Source organism: Chelon labrosus (genome assembly GCF_963514085.1).
Source record: "Chelon labrosus genome assembly, chromosome: 23".
In the NCBI taxonomy this organism is placed as follows: Eukaryota; Metazoa; Chordata; class Actinopteri; order Mugiliformes; family Mugilidae; genus Chelon; species Chelon labrosus.
Genome location: NC_140356.1, coordinates 20,461,239 through 20,488,456, shown reverse-complemented (window position 1 = coordinate 20,488,456; position 27,218 = coordinate 20,461,239). Strand labels below are relative to the sequence as shown.

At 42.6% G+C, this 27,218-nt stretch overlaps 1 protein-coding gene across 1 annotated transcript; it reads left to right on the top strand.

Moving 5' to 3' along the window:
* Positions 1-9,958: 9,958 nt before the first annotated feature.
* On the top strand, positions 9,959-26,569 carry shank3b (SH3 and multiple ankyrin repeat domains 3b; the record flags this gene model as incomplete). Its single annotated transcript, XM_084573008.1, has 26 exons — positions 9,959-10,126; positions 10,271-10,474; positions 11,228-11,299; positions 11,960-12,068; positions 12,149-12,300; positions 12,605-12,734; positions 13,486-13,523; positions 13,871-13,987; positions 14,105-14,182; positions 14,774-14,840; positions 14,928-15,150; positions 15,976-16,163; positions 16,246-16,359; positions 16,738-16,813; positions 17,472-17,554; positions 17,709-17,833; positions 18,147-18,279; positions 18,524-18,604; positions 18,703-18,720; positions 20,103-20,233; positions 20,533-20,626; positions 20,839-21,459; positions 21,545-21,823; positions 22,004-23,291; positions 23,568-23,594; positions 24,277-26,569. The coding sequence occupies 26 exons, from the start codon at positions 9,959-9,961 to the stop codon at positions 24,869-24,871; spliced, it is 5,211 nt and encodes a 1,736-aa protein (XP_084429134.1). The 3' UTR covers positions 24,872-26,569.
* Positions 26,570-27,218: the final 649 nt, after the last annotated feature.

Here is a 27,218-nt window from a genome sequence, read left to right as displayed (position 1 = left end):
CAGAAACCAGAGCCAGAACCAGGCCAAAGACAGTACGGGACCAGAAACCAAGGCTTCCCAGACCAAAGCAGACCAGAAGAGATCACTAGAAATCAGTAAAGGCCAGTGGAAAAGTTTGATGGGACTGCTGACGATAGGTGAGTTGATCTTAAAGGTGTCACTGGGTTTGGGTTTAGAACCAATAAAACCAGTTCAGATCAGATTCAGAACGGTTCATTCGTTGGTGTTTCAGGGTCTTGACTTTAAGTCCAAACAGGCCTCAGTGCGTTGGTCTTAAACTCTGACCCCACTGGTTCACTGAGTGTGTGTTTTTAAAACTGTGAATTTATACCTTAAAGAAAAGTGATGTTTTTAAGTCGCTCTGCAGATGTTTTGTCATAGTTTGGACTATTAGTTTGTTTCTCTTTGAGGTTGTTTTGAGATGTTTTGCTGTAATCTTAAGACTCCTTGTGGTTGTTTTTAGTCTCTTTGGTCGTTTTGAGTCATTTTCTGGTCATTTCAGTCTTTTTATGGTTGTTTTGTGTCTCGTTGTTTTACATCTCGTTGTGTTTGTTTGAGTCTCTTTGTGGTCGTTTTGAATCTTGTCATCGTTTAAGAATCCCTGTGCTCTTTTTGAGATTTCTTGAGGTCCATTAAAGTCTCTTCGTCATAGTTTCGTGTCTCTTTGATTGTTTGTTTAGGACTCACTTTAAGTCTCTTTAGACCTTTTTGAGACTCGTACCTTTGAGACCTTGTAGTATTTTTGAGTTTAATCTCAAATCTTCTCATTTAGAGTCTCTGTGAAAACAAACAGTTTTCAACCTGTCTGTCCTTGTTTTGACGCCTTTTCATTTCTGTTGCATCTCCTTGTGGTATCCCTGAGTTGCCTTTCATCTGTGGATGTCAATGAAATCACAGTCACATTATGAATACTGATTTCCAGATAAAGGTGCTCATAAGAACATATTATTCCAAAATAGAAGTAACAGTTAGCTACACAATGCTGGGACATTTTTGTAATTAAATGAGGTTTATTTTATGTAATTAAACTCATTTAGACCCAGTTAGTGTGGAGTTTGAATTTAAAACCAGATCAGCGTGGCACCTCCAGGCTCCCAGACTCTCTCGGCTCATCCATCTTCATGTTTACGGCTGAATCTCGTGACCTGGTTCGTCTACATTTAGGTTTTCTCAGGATATTTAAAGTCGTCAAAGTCTCTTAATGTCTCGGCACCTAAAGAGTACAAACGACTCCTTAAAGAAGAAATGGATGAGCTTCTCTGCTGCTGGTATCCTGTCGGAAGTGGTGGAGGAAGTCCTCGCATTCTTTACTTAGTGCTTTTAAAATAACGCTTTAGTAAAATCAGGAAACTGCAGCAGGATTTCACTGCTGAAAATACTTTTAAGCATTATTTGGCTTTTTTTAAAGAAAAAAGTTGCATTTGTTCACACTGGTACTATAAAAGGTTTTGTTAAATAAATCCTCATCAAATAAAATTATTTCACTAGTGTACCTAATGAACTGGCCACATATATGACTATTGTCCTTCAAAGTCCTGCTCTTAATCTTCATGAATGTTCTGGTGTTCAGCTTTAGTTTCTAATAACTGAGAGAGAGAGTCAACTGTGTTTCTGAACTATACATATTAACAGTACAAGGACCTCCTAAATCCACTGTCCTCATATGTCTGTGTAGAATCCCATACATGGGTCCAGGTCAGGTTAAGTAATTAATTATAAATTTATGATTATTAAAGTAAGAGCTGAACGTACTGAAAAAAAAAAAAAAAACTTGATGATGTATGAAGTGCTACATGCATGTTATTATTATGCTAATAATAAAACAAACTAGCCGGCCAGTTCATTAGGTACACTAGTGAAAACCGTCCTGCTCTAAATCTTCATGAAGGTTCTAGTGTTCAGCTTTAGTTTATAATAACTCAAAGAGATGTTGAGAGACGTTTTCATTGTGTAGAACTATTGACTCGTAGCTTGTTCCAAAATATGGATCGTCTCCTCAAATCAACCCAGTTTAACTACATCCGCCACAATGATCACCCAGCACCTTTCTGACGCTGTTTAAACATCAGCTGAACATTATTTATATTAGAATGCACTCGCTAGTGTACCTAATGAACTGCCAATTGGGTTAGATCTCCAAAATGAGAACACAGTTGAATCAACATCTCTCTCAGTTATTAGAAACTAAAGCTGAACACCAGAACCTTCATGGAGATTTAGAGTAGGGCTATTTTGTACCTAATGAACTGGCCACTGAGTTTATGTATCATAATCTAAATATAAAGTTGTAGCTGAATATCAGTGAGTCAAACTTGGTTCCTGCTTCCTGGTTCCTCGGGACATTTTCTTCGTTTTCTTCATGTAAAATCACTGAATTATCGTTTCAGTGTCGGGCTGATTTCTGATTCTGATGGCTTGGTGTGTAAAACAGGCCGAGCTGTGATCGTAGTCAGCTGGAAACACAGACGCTCTTCTCACTACAGAGGAACATTCAGTCTGTCTGAATTATACAAGAGGATTGTAGACGGACATCTTAGCCTCTGATCGGCTCCTCAATAATTAATGTGAGTGAAATGCAACTTGCTGATATCAAAAATCTAATTTTAACCGTGAATTTGATGGCTGATGGAATCTCGACTCAGACTTCCAGCATCTTGATGTCTGACTTTAGACAGAAAAGGACAAAAATCATCTTCTCGCTGGTTTATTTTGTACATAATTATTAGTCTGAGAAGACCTGAAGGACACGCAGCAAATAACATGCTATACAGTAGTAGCACAAGAATCCGTGGATAGCAAGTGAGAAGAAAGAAGAAGAGGACAGGTGCTCAGGACATCATGGGAAGTCCCTCAACAGCCTACACCTATAGCAGCATAACTGAAGCCAGCACTAATAACAAGCTTTTAGCTTCGTGTAGCCAGATTCAGTTCTTATCAGAATCACAGTCTGGTAATATCAGCCCAAAGGGGCGGGGCCAGACGCATCCTGAAACATTACCCTGGAAGCTACCCCAAACTTCCCCAATCCCCTCCCTACATTGTTTTTGTGTAGTAAAGCTGTTCTGCAGTCTCTCTGTTGGGAACTGATTCTGCTCCAGCAAAGATCAGCTGAGCCAATTGGATCATTTGGGGCGGGGCTTGATGTAGTGATGGACAGAAGAGTAACAGTAGTCATAGACGTCATCTGATCGCAGTGGAGTTGAAGTAGTTTACAACTAAATGGCCACCGTCAGAGAAGCAAGATGTTTAGAGTATGCTATCTTGTTTGTAAATTTAAAGGACGAACAATTAACAGTGATTAAGACATTTGTTGAGAATGTTACATACTTCATTGCTTTGATTGTTGCTAGGACTATTCAATTGCATATTTTGTTAGCTGTTTCCTTGCTCCTAAACTTTATGCAGTGCTAAGCTAACTGGCTACTGGCTCCAGCTATACGTCAAACAACTGAAAGTCCTCAGCAGTGGAGTTCAAATTCTTGATCAACAGATATCTTTTGGCTTCAGGTATTTTGACTTTTAACCGCTTGCCCTCTGAGCCCTGTTAAAAAAAACAAAACAAACATTTTAGATCACCCTCTTACTTCCAGACGAAGAGCGTAGCATTGTTCAGGCCATGTGGGAGGATCTGCTCAGGACAAAAGCTGGAAATGATCAAACTGGTGACCCCCGAGTTATTTCAGGCCGAAGCCTCCTGCCGCTCGGATCGAACGAGAATTTCAAGATAGAGATCTGGAGCCAAACGTGGACGAGCGGCGAAACATCCTAGAAGAAAAGCTGAGGACGTTACATAACAGAGCACTCTGCAGAAACGAGTGGAGGAAAACAACCGCTGGGAGCGACACAAAAAGCTGCTTCTGCTCCCACTGAGTGTTACCTGAAGGACTCATTCACATTTACAATAGCAGGCGTGAAGATAACGAGGAGCTGAGCTTTATCCAGGAAAATTGTGCCCTGACTGTCGACACTGTAACAGAAACGCTTCGCTTTCTGAGGCGTGAAAGTGTTCGAAAAGAAATGAGAATGGGAGGAATAAAACCTGCATCACATGCAATCACTCCACAAAGTTACCAGTTCCCATGAATCCAGTGTCCCCGTATGTCTGTGTAGAATCACATACATGGGTCCAGGTCAGGTTACCTTAAATGGTCCAAGTCAATTTAAGTGTTTCATCATAATTTTATGATACTTATGGTACAATTAGATGTAATGACATACGATTATAAATTTGCTGAACTTAGATTTTTATTGTAAGACGAGTAGAAATGTCCGCCCAGAGACAAAGCAACCGTTTTTTATTGTTTTTCATCTTTGTGTGCAAATTGTAAAGATTTGAAAACGAGCTTTTTCCGAGCAGAGATACCGTGTCACTGATTTATGCTTGAACATCCGTCAGAGAGTCGGCTTGCCTTTTGTCTTTGCCTTCATGTTGAAGGTTAATCCGTCAACCAGCGGTGAAAGGCTCTAATTTAATGAGTTCTTATTTGAGGCGCTGGTGCGTGGAGACGTGGTGATTTCTGTGGTTTCTTTTCTTACGAGAGCGTCTCAGTTCAAAACCTTGAGAAATAAAGAACGAGGTGAAGATTAAAAGACGCACAGCTGCAGGGCTGTTCAGAAGTTCTTAGTCAGCGATAATGGTGTTTGGAGATCTCTCCCTGGAGTCGACCGTCTTCCCGCTCGGAGCAGGAAAGGTTTGATAAATGGCAGGAAGGTGTTTCAAAGCCTCTGATTGGTGGATCTGAAGTGTTTTCTGAAGAGCAGGCTGAAAATGACAAACCAACAACTCAGAGCTGATTGCGGAGGTAGCCATCGAGGCGTCAAGTGGTCGGAGCTTGGCGTCTCTATTTTATACTTTAATTTACCGAGACCATGTCCAAAAACAAGCTGATGCAACGTCAACAGGAACTGTTGCTACAAAGCTACAAATAAGCTAAAGGCTAGCGTTCTGTTCTGTTCTATAGCCAGTTCTGTTCAGATTTGTTCTTTCAAAAAGAAGAAAATTTAACCTCCAAAAAAAGAACGTTGAAAGTATTTGGAAATATTCTTGTTTCCTTATCCTTCATCAGCACAGACTTTACGAGGTGGCCGACGCAAATGGTGGAAAAATTATTCGCTATGAATGAATGGATGAATGGATGACTGAAAATAGAAACGCCAATAAAACCTCAAAAAAACAGACACAGCAATAAATATGTTGGAAATATGTTCAATTTGTTTCCTGATTCTTACAATGTGTCTGACAACACTGGAGACAATGAATGTAAATAGAAACCACAAAATACGAGCTGAGTCTTTATCAAAATATTGCACCAATTCTCACCAATTTCAAGAAAAAACATTTCCACTGACTATGGTTAAGTCAATATCAGGAGACGTTTCATGAAGATGAACATTAGGTGGAGCTAATTCTCCAATCTGTACCATTAAACTACTGCAGAAGAAGAGAGGTAAACCTAAAAATAAATAAATCATCAAAATGTTGCACCAACATCAACCAGAATTTAAGAAATCTGCTAAATAAAATGCAAATGAATTCCCACAAACAAATCTCCACTACTTTTATATGAACGTTTCATTTGATAAACAGCAGGTAGCGCTAACTCATCCAATGTTTGTCATGAAAACTTGGCCAAAGAAGATGAAACTGTTAAAAACACTGATGGAAATGTGACGTTTCTGACAGTTTCCTGTGTTATTTTGAGATGACGTCAGTGAAAGAAGGCGGACAATAAGATGAAATTACTATTTCTAATGATTTCTTTTATTTTTTTCTAATCACGATACACTGATCTGATGCTATTATTAGCTGAAGAGAAACGTTGGAGCTTTTCAGGATTTTCATCTGAAGGACTAAATAATTGAATAGCTTAAAAAAAAGAGTTGCATCATTACAGATTTAACGCTCAGTGAGATCTTGAATGAATATTAAGGTTTAGTAAACATCTCATGTGTGTTTGTGGCTGATCTGTTCATGACCTCCACCCAGTGCATGCTGGGAAACTCAGTGAGTGTTGATGGAAAAGGAATAAAAGAGTCTTTTAATGTGGTGAAATTTCAGCGGCTGACATGCCGAGGATTCCTTTACAGGTCGGATGTTAGCGTTAAACATCTTAGTGATTTCCAGGCTTTCACTCCAGTCAGTGAAAGGAAGTGATTCATTTTCAGCGAGATGCTTCTTTTGTGTCCTGTTAGCGCCGCTTGATCGTTTCAGCATGCTGTGAAAATCAGCTTAAAGAGTGTTTGGGGGTGTCGACTCTCCAGTGAAATCGTCGTCATGGGTTCGTGGTGATGAGAGCAGACGCTGTTTAGAATAAATTTCACCGCTGGTGCCTTGAACTACGCTCTCACATCTGAGGATTCAAAGATTAGAAGCAAGATTATAAGATGCTCAAAGTCTGATTGAAACAGAACAGACATTTATGAAACAGCGGTGGATACGGGTTGTCTAATTTATGTCTCCACAACCCACCTCCTTATACCAGCAGGTTACAGTAGTCTGTGTTCATCACTCAAAAGGGGAAACAGGATGGGCTACTGTTAGCTGGGAGGCTAGGAAGAGCTACTATTAGCTGGAATGCTAGGAAGCTAAGATGAGGTACAAACCGATGAACAAAGCTTGCCTCTTCTAAATCAGAGTCATTTTGTTGTTAACGTATTTAACTCCACATTTTCTCAGATGACATATATCATCACATAAAGCCCCGCCCCAAATGATCTGATGGAAGTTTCTCCATTAGTTTCTCCATTAACCGCATTACTAAGGAGCTTTTCGTTAGCCTCTCTTGTCCTTAATTGCTAAAAGCTACAAACTAGCTAAAAGCTAACGTTAGCATCTTCTGCTTTGATCAGTTTGATCTCATTCTCTGGTAAATGCAAAACTAATAAGCAATTGAAGCTTGCTTAGCTTTAATTGCTAAAGCAAGCAAGCTATATAAAAGCTATCGTTAGCCTCTTCTGCTCTGTTCAATTTAATCTCATTCTGTTGTTATTGAAAAATGAATGCGCTTCCCATTAGTCTCTCATGTTGTTAATTGCTAAACAATACAAAGAAGCTAAAAGCTAACGTTAGCATCTTCTGCTTTGATTAGTTTGATCTCATTCTCTGGTAAATGCAAAACCAATGAGCTTCACATTAGCCTCTGTTGTCATTAAGTGCTAAAAGCTACAAATTAGCTAAAAGCTATCGTTAGCCTCTTCAGCTCTGATTTGTCTCATCTTAATCTGTGGTAACTGCAAAACTAATGAGCTTCACATTAGCTTCTCTTGTCCTCAATTGTATTTAATCCTAATTAGTAAATGTTAGCATGATAAAAGGCTATGATAAACACTACAACTGCTAGCGTGCACCTGTAAATATGTAAATGAGGGGAATTCTTATTTATTAGCTTTTCTTATTATTTTATTCTAAGTGTCCCAGTGTTGACATTTGACAGTTTAGGGCTTCAATGGCCGAGCGAGGCCGACACACACTGAGAGAGAGAGAGGGAGTCAGCAGGTCGCTAGTTTTAAACGGGAACTGCGAAATTTGTTCAACGGCGTTTCCATAGCAACAGTGAGCATGTAGATCAGGAGGCTTTTTATAACACACATACACATACACACACACACACACACAGAGTGACACTGTGAGGTTAGCACAGGATTCCCTGCTATTCCAGTTTCTATGACAACTCACAACTCATCCTCGCCGTCTGCCTCGCTTTTCATCTTGGGCTGTAATGGAAGCAGCCATTAAGCTCTGACTCCAGCTCTGCCTCGGCTTTACTGGCACGAACGGTAATCAACGACTAATTAGAGCGACCGTCGATTAATACAAAACGATAATTAAAGTAGGTAATAATGTCACGTTGTTGCACCAGCTGCAGCGTTAGGAGCGGAGTCAGTCAGAAGGGACTGAACATGAACGGCTGTCACGACGCCTGCAGGTGTTTTCACCTTTAAATCGGTTTAATTTAAAATGAACTCTCTGAATCCACTGTTCCTGTACGCCTGTGTAGAAACACATACATGAATACAAGGTGACCACAGTCACATTAATCTAAGTTCATTTACCTGATAGTGTATTTTGTTTGACTTGTGTTGGTTTGAGATTCTTTGTGGTTGTTTTCACTTTCAAATAAATTCATTTAAAAGTCTCAAATAAAAATATGAGCAGTCCAGGGACTTCTGAATGCAGGTCAGGATAAGTGATAGATTATGATTTTATGATATCTGAAATACAAAAACGTGATATATATGTCAATAAATTCACACTAACAGCAGTGTGCTAACAATAATTAGAACATCTTCATGTTTTACCAGTTCATTACATTTCTATTGTTGTATTGATTAAACTAAATATTTAATGTCAGTTAGAGAAACTTTTTAGGGACTTGTACAGAGCAAAGATGCCCAGCTGCTTTTAGTCTTCATGCTAACGAAGATAATCTAACCTAGGCAAAGCTAAAGTGTTCCTGGCTGTAATATTTATTGTATATATAGAGTTGCATCAGTTCTCTCACTGAACCCTGCCAAAAAAATAAAAGAATGATTTTATAAAATGTTTAAAATAATAAATATGAAATCATTGTCAGATGACAGATGGATATTAAACATCAAAAGAGAGGAATCTCCCAACAGAAAGAATCATTTTTACCTAAACTTGCAGCAAAACAGACCAATCAGACTCTTTTCTCTGTTTGGACATTCAGCTGAAGGTGAAAAACAGGAAGTGATGTAACATCCAGAGGCAGTTATTAGCACCAGAGAAGGTGGAGGTCAGATCAGAGTCAACAGACAATCTGAATAAGAAGTCGTTCCACAATCAGAGAGAAAATAAACTGATTTAATGATGAGGCTGTGCAGTGAAACGCGTTAATGTTCACCTGCATTTGAAAATGCAAATTATCTGCTGTGAGAAATGTCTGTGGGAAGCTGTTAGCTTCATGCTAATATGTCTTTCCACAGATGCGTCTGTCTGACACCAAATCAGTTTTTAATCCAAGTATTAATAATATGATGATTCATGAATACTTGTTATGTCAAAAAAGTTTTTTTGAGATGTAACTTGTGTGTCATGGCAATATCAATAAGAGTAATGCAGGGCAACACTGTTTGCTCTGTTGTAATTGTATTAAATGTGGCACAGATAAAGACGCAACCCCAAACTTTTTCTTTCCGTTCATTACACCACAGTTTCATAAACACTGTTTCAGTATTTATGTGTTGAAATCCAGCAGGATATTGATGAGAAGAAAGAAAGAAGAAGAAAAGGCTTTTGTCATTGTATACATGATAAGTTCCAGGGACTTCCTGAATCCACTGTCCCCATATACCTGTGAAGAATCACACACATTGGACGACATGCAAGTACCCATCAGAGCAGTGCTATATATTAAACATATTGTACAAATTAATAAAGTCAGTGTGTTTATTAAGGGACTGGATGGGTTTAGGGAAAAAAAATGTTTAATAGGGTTTTTTAATGACCTGTAGTGCCTCCTGAGGACAGGAGGTCAAACATCATTAACTAAATAATTGAAATGTCAAATGCAAATTAATAAAAAAGAATATTCCTTTATTAATAATATTTATTTGTGTTATTTGTTTTTAAAATATAGATTATTTTAAATAAAATAAATAAATTAACTTTTTACATTTTCACCACAAAAATAAAAAATAAGAAAAATAATAAAAGAATAAATACAATTTAAGAAAACCAAAAGTTATTATAATGTTCCAACTTTCAGATTATAATCATTTATCGTGTTTCTCTTTATTGCTAAAAATGAAAAAACTTGACTTTTTACACATATTTTAACTCAGTTTCTCTGATAATTAGCAAAAACTTGCGAAACAAAACCAAAAAATCTGTAATATTTACCTGACTAGCTAGGTTTCTTTCAAAGGATTTTTGAGGAATATTTACTGAAAAATCAAAAAGAGACTAACCAGTTTATTGTATTTGTTTTCTAGCCACATGCCTTTGAGTCCGGCTGCTGACACCAAACATGATCGCCCGCGGCAACAGGCGGTTACTAACGGCAACCCGACAGGCTCTGCTGTTGCCAGGGACGACGACGTGGATGACACGCCCCCTGGAAACAGCATCGTTGTCCGCATCGGCATCCCGGACCTGCAGCAGACGGTAACAAGCACACCCAGAAAACGCTGCATGGTACATGTGCAGGATGGACATCGATATGAGACACAGCACAAACCTGTCTGTCTGTGTCTGTCCCTGTCTCTGTCTCTGTCCATCTGTCTGTCCCTCTGGCTCCGGCTCTCTCAGAAGTGTTTGCGGTTGGACCCAGAGTTACCAGTTTGGACCAGTAAGCAGAGGGTTCTGGTGACGTTGACTCAGTCTCTGTCGGATGTTTTGAACTATGGTCTCTTCCAGCCGGCGTTCAACGGCCGAGCCGGAAAGTTTCTGGACGAGGAGCGCCTGCTGAAGGAGTATCCTCTCCCCCCCATTACTCCCATCCCATACCTGGAGGTAAACGTCCCATGGAGAGCAGCGTGTTAACAGACTAAGCTGGGGACATCAAGTCTCACAAAAACCATAAATCTGAGAAAAACACACCTCTTTCAGTTTTTACAAAAGAGGAAGAAGTTGTGCATTTTCTGGGGACTATTTTCAGATGCAGATTAATACACATGTGGAGCTATAGCTAGAATTTTTAGCAGCAGGATTTTGTTTGTTTTTTGAGTTTAACCACAAAAATATAGAATAAATAAATAAATAATAAGATTACATGTTTGGTCTTGTAGATTTCTCTCAGAAAATTATACATTTATTTCGTGCAGAGAGGTTTTAAGGTTTTCGGTCCATTCCCACTTAATTCTACTATCTTCAGTTTTATTATTAATAAGACGTAAACCTCTGTAAAGAAGGAACCTGTTTGCTCAACAACATGTGGACTGTGAAAATGTAAATGGAGGGTTGAGGATAAATGAATGAAATGGATGTACAACTAGAACTATTTAATGAAATGTTTTATTGACGTATATTGACACAAACTAAAACTAGACTTTAATTTAGTGTACGTATGGTGCACTTCAAAATAAAACTAAATGGTTTAAGGATATTTGAATTTACATTCATTCACTTTTCCTCCAGTTTCACATATTTGTCTCATATGATTTGGCAGCAGAGGGCGTTGTGTTTTTATTATTAACTCAAACCTCAGTCTGAACAACTTTTAGCTTCAGTTCATTAAAAACTAACTTTCTGTCTCTTTTTGTACAGTTTCGTTATAAGAGGAGAGTTTACACTCAAAGCTACGTGGACGACAAACAGCTGGCAAAGCTGCACACAAAGGTAAAACCCCAGAGGATTACAGGTCTTTCTAAAATTACAGTATTAATAGTCCAGGGGCTTCTTATATCCACTGTCCCCGTATGCCTGCGTACAGTCTCGTACATGGTCCAGGTAACGTTGAGAAAACCTTTATTAGTCCCGCAATGGGGAAATTGCAATACGTTAATTGATTAATTATAATTCTATGGTGTTTAAAGTACAGCTGTCAATAAATGTCAACAAATTCATGAACAAAAAAAATATACATGAAACGCGGTGCTAAATGCTAACAGTTGATTGCTAACATGTTGGATGCACTGAATTACTAAAACATAAACATCTCAATGTTAATTACATTTCTATTGGCAGGATATGAGGAAGTTTATTATCACCACAGTCACAATTATATCCTTTACTACAGTGTTGTTAACATGTTCAAATAATAGAACAAAAAGAGCTGGCCAGTTCATTAGGTACACTCATGAATGCATTTAATTTAACAGTCCTGCTCCGGTCAGTGGACTAGGCTAAATACCAGAAACACAAAATGATCATCCAGTTGAATTACCACCTTTCTCACACTGTTATCATCTGTTATAACATTAACATTAGAACAGTCATGAAGGAGGATTAATTTGGTAAAGAGAACAATAAAAGAAGTTTTATTTTATTTTATTTCAGGCCAATCTGAAGCGCTTCATGGAACATGTACATCAGAAGAACGTGGAGAAGGTTTCCAAATGGTTGGAGAAAGGCCTGGATCCCAACTTCCACGACTCCGACAGCGGAGGTGAGAATAATATAATAAAAAAGTCAATCAGTCTGAGTAAAATGCAGGACTTAATCTAATTTTAATCTGTCATTTCCCAGAGTGTCCTCTGACTCTGGCGGTGCAGCTGGAGGAGAGCTGTGAGCTCATCAAGGTTCTTCGCAGTGGAGGAGCTCACCTGGACTTCAGGACCAGAGACGGCATCACGGCGCTGCACCGGGCCGTCCTCTGCAGGAACAGCGCCGCCCTCACGGTGAGCCAACGCCACTGCACTCTGGGTCCATGTTAGCGACTCACGTTTAGTTTTAGTCCAACATTTTAGTCCAGCAAAAATGCAAAAAATGCAAAATGTCTTCTAATCACTCCATCTTTGAGTGTGGTTACCATGGTTACAGGTGTTATTATTGTGGTGTACGGTGATGTTAATGAAAAAATCTGAGCACAACGGAGCTGAATTAGTTTAAATGGCTCTGATTGGTTGAAGGACTTTCCGATTGCATGCAGAGGTATTTCTTCCCTTTTGTTTCATCTTACACACTCTTGAATCGTGTCCTCAGACTCTGCTCGACCTTGGAGCGTCCCCGGACTACAAGGACAGCAGAGGCCTCACTCCACTCTACCACTCGGCCATGGTGGGCGGCGCCCCCTACTGCTGTGAGCTGCTGCTGCAGGACCACGCCTCCATCGGTAGGAAAAGATGGTTGAAAGAGAGACAAATCCGATGTCTCATCCAGATCAGTGTTTCATTGGTCATTTGTGATTTACGCACTTTTATCTTTCATAATTTTAGTTGATAAAAAGTCAACTTTTAATTATTACATTTACATTAATTTTATACGTTGTCCATAGATTAAACATTGATCAGAGTGTTTCTCTCTTTTTACATATCCCTTTCCAAAGTTTGATATCAGCCTGCTGTGCTGTCCTTGATCATTTATAAGGTTGGATCAGACATTACAGATAAAAAAGGAAGGATTCATTCCAGGAACTACATTTAAGGACAGTTTTAGCTAAATGCTAATCCATTATCCACTCTACTGTACACTGTAGAAGAAGGCAATAACTCCATGTAGTGCAAAACAGCAAGTTGTAAAGTACTTAGATGTGACTTATTTAACTTCATAGTTAGCTTAGTGACCGTGATGGAGGCTGCATCAATATCAGGGCTAGCCACGGGGTTTGTAGCAGCTAGCTAGTTTTGACAAACGCCCCTTATCCAGTCACATCACAGGGATGCACATTTTGAATGTCTGATATTTAAACAACAACATCAACTAACATTTAGTCTCGTCTCGTCATAGTTTCATCATCAGACGTTTGTCATATTTTCGTCATCGTCTCTGTTAATGAAGTTAACTCTGATCCACATGTTGCGTCGTCGTGTGATGTTCATTTATTCTGCCCGGCGCTGAAAGAGTTCTCGTTGTCATGGTTACAGGGATGACTGATGAGAACGGGTGGCAGGAAATCCACCAGGTGACTCACACACTACACTCACACACACACAAACTCGTGTTTCTGTCTTTGTGAGGCCCTTCCGTTGACATAACGCATTCCCTAGCACCTTCACCTTTACCATAACCTCTGAACCAACACCAGGTCTCTACAGGTTTTAACCCTTAAAACAGTTTGCACACAAAATAAAAAAATTTAAAAATTTAAAAAAGTCCCCACAACGTTAGCAATCCTGCAGGAGTTTGGTCCCCGCAATTACATATAAATAAGAACACACACACACGCACTGGGTTGAATTACCTGCATTGATCACATGTTCAGGTTCTGTACAATTATGATTTTATGTGTGTGTGTGTGTGTGAATTCAGGCGTGTCGCTATGGCAACGTGCAGCACTTGGAGCACCTGCTGTTCTACGGCGCTGACATGAGTTCCCAGAATGCATCGGGAAACACTGCACTGCACCTCTGCGCGCTTTACAACCAGGTAACACAAACACATACACACACGTATGAGTCGTGTTAGCGACATACCGTCTGTAGCGTGTCCATCTGTAGCGTGTCGCCGCTGACACGTCAAATAAAAAAATGTTTGGTTTCTCAGGACAGCTGCGCCCGAGTGCTGCTGTTCAGAGGAGCCAACAAGGACATCAAGAACTACAACAACCAGACGGCCTTTCAGGTAAAATGACAAGAGGTGTAGTAATTGGATACTTCAGGCCCTAATGCATCCTGGGAGCCGTAGTTCGTCTCCTAGTATTCTCTTAGCTTTGATTTTTTTAACTAAAGAAGGAGATGAATTCAAACGCATCTTTTTTTTTCTGATGATTCAATTGGAGAAATGGACAGACTTTTATTTTGAAAATCATTCAGCAGTTCTCGAAATGTTTATAGCCCTTTAAATGTTTTTGCATCTTTCAGAATTTTTTACATTTCTTCATAAAAATGAGTCACACAGGACCTGAAAGTAGAAACACATAGAACAGGAACATCATACCTGAGTGTCGGTTTATTCAGGAAACTGAGCCAATATTACATATCTGTTTTACAGCTCAATGATATGTAATATTGGCTCATTTTTCCAAATAATCAAACACAAAAGTATAATATTTCTGTTTCATTTGTTTGGTCGGGTTCTCTTTATCTACTTTCAAGACTTTTGTGAAAAACCTTTCAGCGGTTGTGTAAATGATTCATTCTGATTTCGTAGGAGAGTTGACAAACAGAAGTAAGTACCAGTATCAGGTGGAAAGCTAATGTTGTCTGTGTGTAGGTGGCGATCATTGCTGGGAATTTTGATCTCGCAGAAATCATCAAGATCCACAAAACCTCTGACGTCGGTGAGTTTAAACACATTTAACAGGGGTGCGTCGCGCTCGTCGTCGCGGTAACCGGGTGTTTACGTTATGTCTATTTGTGCGTCCAAGTAGTTCCCTTCAGAGAAACTCCCTCCTACACCAAGCGCCGCCGGGCCGGCCTGATCAGGACGCCGGCGGGAAACGGCCTCTCGTCTCCTCGCTCCCTGATTCGCTCGGCCAGCGACAATGCTCTGGAAAGCCCCGCCTCCTCGCCTGGCCCCTCCCTCCAGAGCCTGGAGACGCACCACGACACGCACACACACTCACTTCGACGACACACCCGACGCCTCAGGTAATCTATAGAACCAGATAAACATCAGAGTTCAACGTTAGAGCCATTGTAGAGGTCACAGGTCAAATATTGAGGTTTTAGTTTTAGCCAGTATTTTCTAGCCACCGAGACTTTTACAGCAACACACCTCTGAGACTCGTTGTCCCTGGGGAGTTACATGTGTCCATATTTTTATGGGTTCTATAATGTGCACAACGGTGGAATTTGATGACGTACAGGCTAAATAAAATGGGTGCGTAACTATAATGGCGTTGTTGATGGTATTTTCTTTTCAAGTAGAAGAAGAGCTAGCTCCGTCCGTTCACTGCCGGTTACACAAAGATGAACGAGATGGTTACCTAGGCAACCAGAGTGTGGGGCGTCCATTAGAGACAAACTGTTTAATTTGTGGATGGATTTTACTGGAAGAAGGTTTTACAGCAGCTAGCTTGACTTTAACTGAAGCTACAGGAACATCAGTACTAAGCTAGCCTTAGTTAACTACTTAGCCCTAGCTTTAGGTTAAAGTTGGTTTAAATTACAACAGTTAACACAAATGACATTAACACTTATCTCAGTTTTCTACTTAAAACTAGCTCCAAGCTAAGGCTAGCTTGCGCAGTAACATTAGCTCTTATCTCAGCTAATTGTAGAACTTCATGGCGTCAGACAGTTGCTGAAGCTAAAGTCTCCAAATAACTTTTCACCTCAGAAGAGACATCTGAACGTCGTCACAGCTGATCGGTCAAAACAAGTTCAGAAAGCCAAGATGGCGACCGGAGGAAATGTTGTGTAGAAACAGTTTCAGTTAAAGTTAAAGCAGAGTCCGACTCTTATCGTCTGCAGCCCGAGCGGTGGTGGCGGCGGCGGCGGCCACATGGAGAACAGCCCTCCCTCCTCGCCACCACCAACCCCTCAGATGAGGAAGAGGAGGCTGTACAGCGCCGTGCCGGGACGCACCTTCATCGCCACCCGGTCCCACGTTCCCCAGGGGCCCGGAGAGATCCAGCTGCATCGAGGAGAGAGGGTTAAAGGTCAGACAGAGGAGACTCCTGCTGTGATAGAAACACCCAGCTACATACATGTCTGTGGTCATAATGATCGTTGTGTCTGCAGTCCTGTCCATCGGTGAAGGAGGATTCTGGGAAGGAAGCGTTAAAGGCAGAACCGGCTGGTTTCCTGCCGACTGTGTAGAAGAAGTCCAGATGAGACAATACGACCCGAGACTGGGTAAATATGAAGAGCAGCATTTTTAACATCAGTAATGAATTATTTGACATACATGTACATAAGATGCTGTTTGAAAAGTCCTAAAAGTAGACGAAAGAGAACTCAATCAAACACATGAAACAGGAATATTATACTTGTGTGTTTATTCAGGAAAATTAGCCAATATTACATATCATTGAGCTGTAAAAGTAAGTGAAGCCTTGTTTCTGGTATCTGCTGTGACCTCCTTGTGCAGCAATAACAGCAACCTAAACGGTAACCGCTGATCTGTCTGCTTCCTTTGATTTTTAATGGTGACGCTAATAAAATGCAGAAATCTAAAGGACGCTAAAACGTTTAAGCGTCACTGTATTTAAATTTGACGTGTGTTTGTTACAGAGACCAGAGAGGATCGCACCAAGAGGCTGTTCAGACACTACACTGTAGGATCATATGACAACTACACCTCCTACAGGTAACACACGGTCACTGCAGCTCTAAATGTGTTATTAAAATATTAAAATATTCATATACTGACACATTTTCCATTTAAGATTAGAAGTAAATCTGTAATTTTTGATTTAAAAATGTCTTTATTCCTAAAAAAATAAATAAATAAATATATATATATATATATATATATATATATATATATATATATATATATATTAAATGTGATTTCCAGAAGTCTGCAGACGTCCTGATGCTGTACATTATGTTTAGTTTGTTATTTAGTTTTTCTCGTAGCTCTTCAGCTTCTCGTTATTTCTTATTCATGTTTTCATTTTGGCTTTTTCAGGACCGGTGTGTAACGTAATATAAAAACTGACGCAAAAATAAGTCAGAACATATTATAATCACAACATATGTGGCAAAATATTGGCCTTCCACTATTATTCATTTGAATTAGAACATTAAATTCACAAATTTATATTATTTAGTCTCAGAATATAAAAAAAATTACTTTAAAAGATAAAAATCTATTTGAAAAATGTTCAGAATTAAAATTAGAATGGGCTTTTATGGCTGCACATTGGAGAAATCCAAAACCTCATTAACCTCTAGATACCAATCTGCCATAACATTATGACCAGCTCCCAGCTTATCACAGCTCCATTTTCTTTGTGTTTCAGCGACTACGTGATCGAGGAGAAGACGGCGGTGCTGCAGAAGAGAGAGAGCGAAGGATTCGGCTTCGTCCTCAGAGGAGCTAAAGGTAGAGATGGAGGGATGGATGGAGGAGTGGCGTTACGTAACACCTACACGTCCTCATCATTTCATCCTCACAAGAGATTATGTTACACTGACAATTTAAAAACTCATCTCTGATCGATAGAAAGAGTTCAGCTCCTTCTATTCTGTTTTTTCAGCCGAGACACCGATTGAGGAGTTTGCCCCGACACCGGCGTTTCCCGCCCTGCAGTACCTGGAGTCCGTAGACCAAGGGGGCGTGGCCTGGAGGGCGGGGCTAAGGACTGGAGACTTCCTCATAGAGGTAACAATCCACAAAAACACCTCAACTACGCTCAGCTCATTGGGAACACCTGTTCAACTGTTAAGGCGAATAACTAATCAGCCAATCACATCACAGCAACTCACACAGTTGGTGGGAGCTGATAGCGCAACCTTCATGCTGTGATGCTAACCACTGCTAAAGATCGAGCAGAACGTTGATGGAAACTTACCTATATCACCAACCTAGGTCAATAGGTTAGCACGGCGCTGCCATGCTAGCCATTAGCATCACCATTAGCAATGCCTTTTAAATGTACTTTAGCATTAAGTAGCTAACAGCACCTGTCCTCCAGGTGAACGGGGCCGACGTGGTGAAGGTGGGTCACCGCCAGGTCGTCTCCCTGATCCGACAGGGAGGAAGTCGTCTGCTGATGAAAGTCGTGTCAGTGTCCAGGAAATCTGAATCCAACCTTATCAGAAAGAAAGGTACGGCCGCACACCTGCCTCCTGTCTCATTCATTCATTCATTCATTCATTCATTCACACCAAGGAGCAGCTGTTTGTTTCCAGTTTTATATATATTTATATATTTATATATATATACAGCAGAGGTGAAGTTGATCTAATCTCGACCAATGGGAGTGACTGATCCAGTTGATTGACATGTGATTCAAACTCATTCAACGCTGTACAACTGTGATCTGATTGGCTCCTGACTCTTACCTTGTAGCTCCGCCCCCTCCAAAACGAGCCCCCAGCACCTCGCTGACACTCCGGTCCAAGTCCATGACGGCTGACCTGGAGGACATCGGTAAAACAAACACACCCACAAACACACAAACACACAAACACACACAGTGTAGAGTCAGAGTGTAGAGTTTGTGTTGCTGACCTTTGTTCTGTCTGCAGCCAGGAGGAGACGCTTCGGTGAGTCCTCAGAGCGTGTTTCTGGCATGTTGTTGTTGTTGTTGTTGTTGTTGTTGTTGTTGATGATGATGTTGCTGTCGTTGCTGTTGTCGTGACGGCATGAGGTGCATTTCCACCGGGTTCTGAATTAAGTTTAGAGGAGATCAGAGATGAACCGTTTCTGTGGAGACCGGATCAAATGATGTGATCAGATACAAAACATCAATGACTGATGAAGAGGAGCATCACATCTACTGGAAACAGAACAGAAGAAGAAGGAAAAGAAGGAGGACGTGGAAGAAAAGGAGAAGAAGTAGAAGTAGTAGTAGCATGTCCTCCTCCAGTCCTGAATGTCTTAGAAGACGACCAAGATGTCGCCACGTCTCCAACGTCTCAGTCCACATGGATTCCAGCTTGGTTCATCTTTTCAAACAAGAGATGAAGAAGAAAAAGAGAAGAAGAGATGAGGAGACGAGAGAGAATACAGAGAAAGAGAAGAAGAAAGATAAAGGAAAGGAGGAGAAGAAGATAAAGAAGTGGGAGGAGGAGGGTGAGAAGAATGAGAAGTAGAAGAAAAAGAAGAGATTTGAAGAAGAGAGAGAATGTGGAAAAAGATGATGAAGAAGAAAGAAAAGGATAAGAAGAAGGATGAGTAGTATGTCCTCCTCCTCCATGTCCTCCTCCTCCATGTCCTCCTCCATGTCCTCCTGTAGAGTCTTAGAAGATGACCAAGATGTCTCCACGTCTCCAACGTCTCCATCCTCATGGATTCCAGCTTGGTTCATCTTTCATCTGGTCTGATTATGTATTTAAAAGTGGAGGCCATAACACAGGACATGTTTCAGGTTGTAGTTTGTAGATGTTCACTCATGACAAAGTACTAAACTAAAAAACTAAAACTGATTTAATTTCTTGTTTTCTTTTGGTGGGAAAGCACCGAATGTGTTTGATGGATGTCGTGAAGCTCCAGGGCCGTAGCTGACGACAACAAATACACTGAATATGTCTTAAAGTTTGATAGATAGATAGATAGATAGATAGACGACTTTATTGATCCCTTTGGGAGGTTCCCGCAGGGAAATTGACATCTCCATCGCAACCAGCACTTTCAGACATACATGTAGGAAACAGTATAAAAAGCCCAGAATACCAATACACCCAGTTTGAATCATATTATAAAAATGTTATGCAGATTTTAATATTTCTGACATCTTTGAAATGTTAATCTTTTTAGAGTAATAAAAAGCTATAAACAGATTTAGTTCTTTGGTTCTTTTTCTGCTGCGGCCCTGTTCACTGATGTTGTGCCGTGGTTTTATTTAATGACTTGGTCGTCGTGATCGTTTTAATTTTTCCAAACTAACTATCGTACAGTTTGTTCATGTTGCTCTTTGTGTCTCCAGAGAAACTGGACGAGATGTTGGCCGGAGGTCAACAGGAAGTCGTTCTGAGGGGTCGACCGTCGGACGACTTCAGAGCAGCGACGGTCAAACAGAGGCCGACGAGCCGACGGATCACACAGGCTGAGATTAATGTAAGAACAATGAGATGACTATTATCACATCACGATCTGAATGAGACAATTAACAGTTTAAGAACCAGAATAATATGTCACTGCTAAACAAAAGACTAAATTATTGGTCGAACTGCTTTGTTCAAAACAAAGACCAAAGGAACTAGGACCTAGGACGGAGCCTTGAGGTACTCCAACGTTCCAAAAGACCAATCTTTGCGTTTGCCCCAGACGTGGGAACCCTTTAAATGTATGATGACTAAAGCGACATGATTCGTGCTTGTCACGTGGCTAAAACTTTGTGTTTGTTGTGTCTGTAGTCATTGTTTGAGCGCCAAGGTCTGGTGCCTCCGTCGGCTCCAGAGAAGAGCACCATGCCTTTACCCAGAGGAATGTCCAGGACCAAGAGTTTCGGTGAGAAACTGCAGCCCGTCAAGATTAGAATGAACAATTATTCACAAATGAAACTCTACTGCTACAGTTAGCTAGCAGAAATATAAGCTAGCTAATGGCCAAGGTCTTTTATGATATTCATTAGGAGCAGACTTAGACACAAACAAAAGGGGCGGGTCCGTACAGTGTTGACTGGGGTATTTCTTTTAACGTCTCCATGGTTACCACGACAGGCACACCAGAGGACGACAGGATCACAGCTCTGATCAACGAGAGTCGGTTTCCACGGAGCTCCTCGCTGACGGACAGCTTCATCCCTCCGCCTCCTCAGATGGCCCCGCCCCCTCCTCCTTCCGCCTCCTCCTCCACATCTTCGCTCTTCCTCCTAGACTCCGGCCCACCGCCCTCCTTCCTGCCCCCTCCTCCTCCGGCGCGAGGTGATGGGCTCACTCGCTCCAGCTTCAAGCCAGGGGCGGAGCCGAGGCTACAGGAGCTCTCCGATTCGCCGGCGAGGAGCCACGCCCACGCAGAGCGACAGCGGAAAGCGAGGTCGATGATCATCCTGCAGGACACGCCTCCGCCGATGCAGCCGGACGTGCACGCCGCCGCCCCCGCCGCCACCCACACGCTGCACACTGCCACTCACACGGCCACGCACACGCTTCACACCGCCACGCACACCTCCACGCTGTCTCTCCACAGCACTAGCCCCGCCCTCGGACACTCACCACTGTCTCGCCGCCGGGGACGAGCAATAGAAAACCCTTATGCTAATGTGGGACAGCAGGCTCCACCCACCAAACCGCAGAGGAGGAAGTCACCGCTGTTGAAACAGCTTCCTGTTGAGGAGCAGGGTTAGCGTCATTATCCTCATCTGATTTCTAGAATATGCTAATTTATGCTAAGCTACAATGATAATAATCTGTTTGCTCCTTCTAGGTCTTGGGATGAAAGACCATGATCAATCAGGACCCAGCAGCCCGAGCCGGGCGGAGTTGTACCAGCAGCAGGTCCTTTCAGAGCGAGCTCGGGTTCAGGGCCGCCGCTCATCCCTCTTCCTGTCTGTGGAGGGGGCGGGGTCAGACAATCAGGCGCCTCCTCTCCTGACTCAGAGCCATTCGATGGACGACCTCGGCGAGCTACCACCTCCGGCACCGGTCCTGTCACCTTCGCCGACGCCTCATACCTTCCTCCACCCGCTGACGGGGAAGCCTTTAGGTCAGGAAGTTCTCATGTTTGTTCTCTTTCTTTGTCATTTGGTCATTTTTAAGCTCCTGGTCATATTACTGCCCCCTGCAGGATAGAATTATGTACTTAAGGGACCTAGGACAAAGCCTTGAGGTACTCCAACAACAACGTCCACTCACTCTAAAACCTTTACGTCTCTTCTGTCTCCAGATCCTTCTTCGCCGCTCGCCCTGGCTCTTGCTGCAAGAGAACGAGCGCTCACCGCCCGCACTCCGAGCCCCGAGCCTCGAACTAAACATGTCTCCGCCTCCACCACGCCCATCCCCACCCCGTCCGCCAGTCCCGAGGGCAGACACAAGCGCACTCCCATCGCCACCCCGCAGGGCAGCCCCGAGCCTCGATCCAAGCGCACCACTCCTCAGACGAGCCCCGAGCAGCGAACCAAGCGCACCACTCCCCAGACGAGCCCCGAGTTGAGGCATAAACGCATAACCCCGCCCCTTTTCCCAGACGGACAGGTGGAGCGCCCAGAAACAGAGGGAGGGGTGACATCCCCCGCAGGACCCTCCCCTGAGCGCTGGAGACCCTCCCCCTTGCCACCGCTGGCCAATGAAAGCCATGCGTTGATTGACAGACGTAGAAGCCTCACAGTGGGCAGCTCTGAGGAGGAGGGCGGGGCTTATACAGTGACACTGCCACCTGCCTTGTTATCGTCCAGCGATGAAGAAACTAGGGAGGAGCTACGCAGGATTGGTCTGGTGACTCCTCCCCCTGCCTTTGCCAGCCCTCCTGCCCCTCCTCCCCCATCCTCCCTCACCTTGTTGCCACGACGAGGTGGGGAGGGAGGGGGAGGAGAAAGTGGTCCCGACTCTCTTAGTAGACGAGATGAGGAGGAAGGAGCTGATGAACGGGTCCATGATAGCTCCTCCCCCAGCTCGCTCCCTCCCTCCATCACCCTGGCGTCCCCTCCTGCTATAACCTCCCCCTCCCCCCCACCCGCTGCCCACCCATCCCCGTCATCCACTGCCACCTCCCCATCAGGGCTGAAGCCTCGCCTTCGTTCACCAATCGGCCGGGGGCGCTCGGCACTCCGGGACCCGCTCCTGAAACAGTCGTCGGACAGCGAGCTCCTCCCCTCAGCGGCGTCCTCGTCCTCCCCCTCATCTCCGCTCTGCTCCTCCCCCACCAGCGGCGGTGGACGGCAGCCGCGCTATCTGTTCCAGAGGAGGTCAAAGCTGTGGGGGGGTGGGGACGAGGAGCGGCGGGGTCTCAGTCCGGAGGAAGGGGGGGGCCGTCCTGCGGCGCTGGGAGGTCAGGGGTCGGGTTCGGCGGTGGATCTGACCAGTCGATCTGCGTCTGCACTGGAGCTGAGCGGCCGGGCCGGGTCCGGGCTGGATCTGGCCAATCGGCTGCAGTTGCTCAACAAAGACAGTCACTCTCTGGGGGAGGAGCCAAGTCCCCTCGACCCTGGCCGGAGGTCACCAGTGGGAGGGGCCAGGTACAGCCAGTAATATACATGATATATATAAACAAAGTGCTGGAAAGCAGCGCTGCCATTAGCATCACCTTTAGCATTATCTTGTCAGTTGTGAGCTACTGGTCTCTGCAGGATAAGATTATTTACAACAACGAGCATCATCTCAATCATCAGGGTCTCTGTTTCACACAGATCAACATATTCGTGTAGTCAAAGAGTCTCCGCAGCCTTAGCGCTGATGTCGCCCTACCACAGTTTCTGTTGTTGTAACACAATCTGTTGTTTGTGTTGTTCCAGATGTGTGGACAGAGGAGAGAGTAAATCGTAGGTTTTTATCTCTGGTAAACATTTCTTGTTATCGATAAGAGATGACTGAAGCTAACGGCTAACTAATGTGCACCTTCTTGGCAGATGACTAACTACTAAAAAATCTGAAAGTACTCTCCCGTCTGTCTCCTGAACAAAAGTTTAAACACCTCGTCTGAAAAGAATAATCTTTCATAGCTCTGTGATGTTAACAAACCACGGCCGGCCTGCCCAGCTTCCCTTTTGTTTACATATTTAAAAGGACTGCAATGTTTCACACACACAAAAAAAAACAGAAGTGAAGGGCATAGATTAAACAGCATATTTAGGTTTAGCTAAATTGCTTCCAATCATCAGTAGGAGTTAGCATATCGCTAGGTAGCATAAAATGTGCCACTACAATGTGGATTATCTTTAGTCATTGAGGATTTCAAGACTCTGACCAACCAACCAACAATCAGACTAAATTCACTTTAACAGTCCAAATAATTAGCGGCTCAGTGGGGAGAAGTTTAGCACTGCTTAGCATTACTTAGCTAGCTAACTATAACAGATGTTTAATAACTTCCTTGGTACCATGTGAGAATACAAAGCTCGACAGGCCACATTAACTAATTCAGTAACTTAAACTAGTTAAACTAATCGTCATGGTGACGGCTGTCGGTAACAGTTGTCGGTAACGGCGTTTAATGTGTTGCAGGTTGTTCTCGAGTCTCGGTGAACTTCACACCATCTCCCAGCGAGGATACGGCGCCAGCTACACGGTCCGACCAGGAAGCCGCTACCCGGTCACCCGCCGGAGCCCCTCCCCGTCTCCCTCACCCTCTGATAGGTCGATAGGGCTCGCCTCCTCCCCCGCCCCCGCCCCTGAACGACCAGACCTGAGCTCGGGTCGGGGTCTCACCATCCTGAAGTCGTCCAGTCTCAGCCTTCCCTCAGAACCAAAGGAGGTTCGGTTTGTGATGCGAAGCGCCAGCGCACGAACCCGATCCCGTTCCCCTTCGCCCTCACCACACGCCTCCCCATGCCCCTCCCCGGTGCTTAGCGGGCCTCTGCTGGCCCTTCGGCCGTGGAGGCAGCGGCCCCTCAACCTGTGGAATAAATACGACGTGGGCGACTGGCTGGAAAGCGTGGGCCTGGCCGAACACCGCCAGCGCTTCCAGGAGCATGAGATCGAAGGCTCCCACCTCCCCGCCCTCACCAAGGAGGACTATGTGGAGCTGGGCGTCACCAGACTGGGACACCGTATCAACATCGAGAGGGCGCTCAGACAGCTGCTGGATGGTTCCACTTGACCCCTCACCTCCGACTGCTCACCTCTAGACATCCTGAACTGTGACCTCATGACCCCTGACCTCTGGTCAGACACTAGGTTAAAACTTTGACTAGAATATCTTAGCAGTGACTGAATCTTTAGACCTCTTTGCCAACGCTCGGCTCTCTGAGTGATCGCTGAGACATTTTGGCTCATCAGCTCTTTGATCAATGCTAAACAACTGATAGCATCTTCCTCTGTGTCCACCTCTTAGCTTTTATGTTGTTGTCGACCACTAATATCTCATTAGACTTTGTTAATGCACCAAAAAATGACCTTAGTCTCTTAACATAGGAAAACAAGAGACTGACCAACATGAATATTAAATTCTGCAATGCCAAAAACAGACAACCACGTTAAACTAGTGAACAAAAAACGTTTACTTGAGATGTTTTTAGTGACACAAAGAAAAATAACATTAAATAAAACATAATCTTTCTTCAAGGATCTTTCCTAAATTGCGCAAAATTTCAGTAGCTGTAGCTTAAAGTTAAAGCTGTTAATGTTCTGAGCTAGCTTGTTAGTTATACCAAATACTTACGTAAACCATTACCTGAAAGTTTCTAAGACAATTAACTAGCTACGCAATTAATCGACAGAAAACTCTAAGTTGTAAAAACTCTTAAAGTAGCTAAAGTAGCTGAGCTAGCTTGTTAGCTTTTTCCAAATACTGTCATATTATTAAGTATCAGGTGTTTGTTTGATGAGTATTTCTATGTGGATTATTTGAAAATACCAAGAAATACTTAGATATCCTGCTGAAACTATCCACACTTTATCTTAGCATACGTTAGCTGGATGCTAGCAGTGATCAAAGAGCTGATCTGACCACAAACAAAACGAGACGGGTTCTTCTCCTCGTGCCATTCTGCTTCCCCAGACGATTGACTGGGATCTCTACATTAACACCAGGAGACGACAGCTGAGGACGTTTATCTTACAACTTAGCCTCTTTCCTTTCTTTTTCCTTTTCTTTTTCTTTCCCCAAATATCATTCACAAAGAATTTGTGTTAATTTTGACTTCATATCTTGACGCAGATCATTTAGAATTTATGAATAACAAGTAATAATAATGTGGTGGTGATGACGTAAGAGTTTATAATAGTCTGGAAAATGATTTTGAGTTCCTTATGATTTGACAATGAAGTTGAATTTCGAGGTCGCTCCGGCGACGTCTCGGGATTCATGATGATTTGTCAATGAGTGTGACTTTGTGCTGATGTGCTGTGTGTTTCAGGGAGAGCTGCAGCAGAGCTCCAAGTGTAAACCTCTCTGGTTTCTAAACTGCTTCTCGAGGGCTTACTGTACATGGTGCTATCTGTTTAAAGCCATCTGTACAGAAATATTCCTTCCTCCTTCCTCCCTCCTATCGCTTCCTCACACCGACGCCTGAGATTCAGAAATTTAACCCCTAAACTTTCCTGTGTTTCCTCAAGTAATCAGTCGAATGTGGCTGCCATAAAGACGTGCAGTAACAGGAACAGGCCATACATGGAGTTTCCTCCCTGCCATATTAGGGATTTGCTCCCTGCCATATGTGGAGTTTCCTCCAATCAGATTTAAACGTGGATTCATCTGTGTTTACTTTTGGCACAAGTTGGAAACTGAATTTGAAATCTTTTAAAAATTGCAGCGCCGCTTAATTAATAACCAGAAACATCCAGAGACAGCTGGAGCGTATTTACAGGACTGTCATGACTATTTTGTGTTTAACGTTAATATATAAAACACGTAATAAATGGTTTATAAATTAGGTGTTAAATCGTTACTTTGCCTAAAACTTTCCAAGACAATTAACTGATTATTAAAATTGTGGATTTATTTTCTGTTTAAATTGTCTTCACTACAGATTAATTTTTAGGGCGTTATAAGCCGTTAATTAAATGTTTATATTCTGCTAATAAATGCTAAATAGGAGGAATTAAAGAACCTTTTTGTACAAATTTAAATTATATTTTACAGTGTTCATATGCTATAAGAATTAACCTAATTAGTTTGATGTGTTGCCAAAACCTACAGGAAGCTGTGTAATTTTCAGTTTGTGAAGCGCTACCGCTAGCTGACGCACTTTAATGCTTGAAACTCCGCCCACTCCACTCTTAAAGAGACAGTCCGCCTTTTTCTGCCAACTCTCTGGAGCTTTGTCCAGGAAGTGTTTAGCCTAGCTTAGCTCAAATGCTAGAAGCAGGGGTGAAACCGTTAGCTGTGTGAAAAACACAGATCACGAAGCTAACCGCTGCTAAAAAAAAAAAAAAAAAACGACACATTTTTATTTCTTTTAAGATTTGCGCAATAAACAGATACGTAAACACGACCTCTCCGAAGT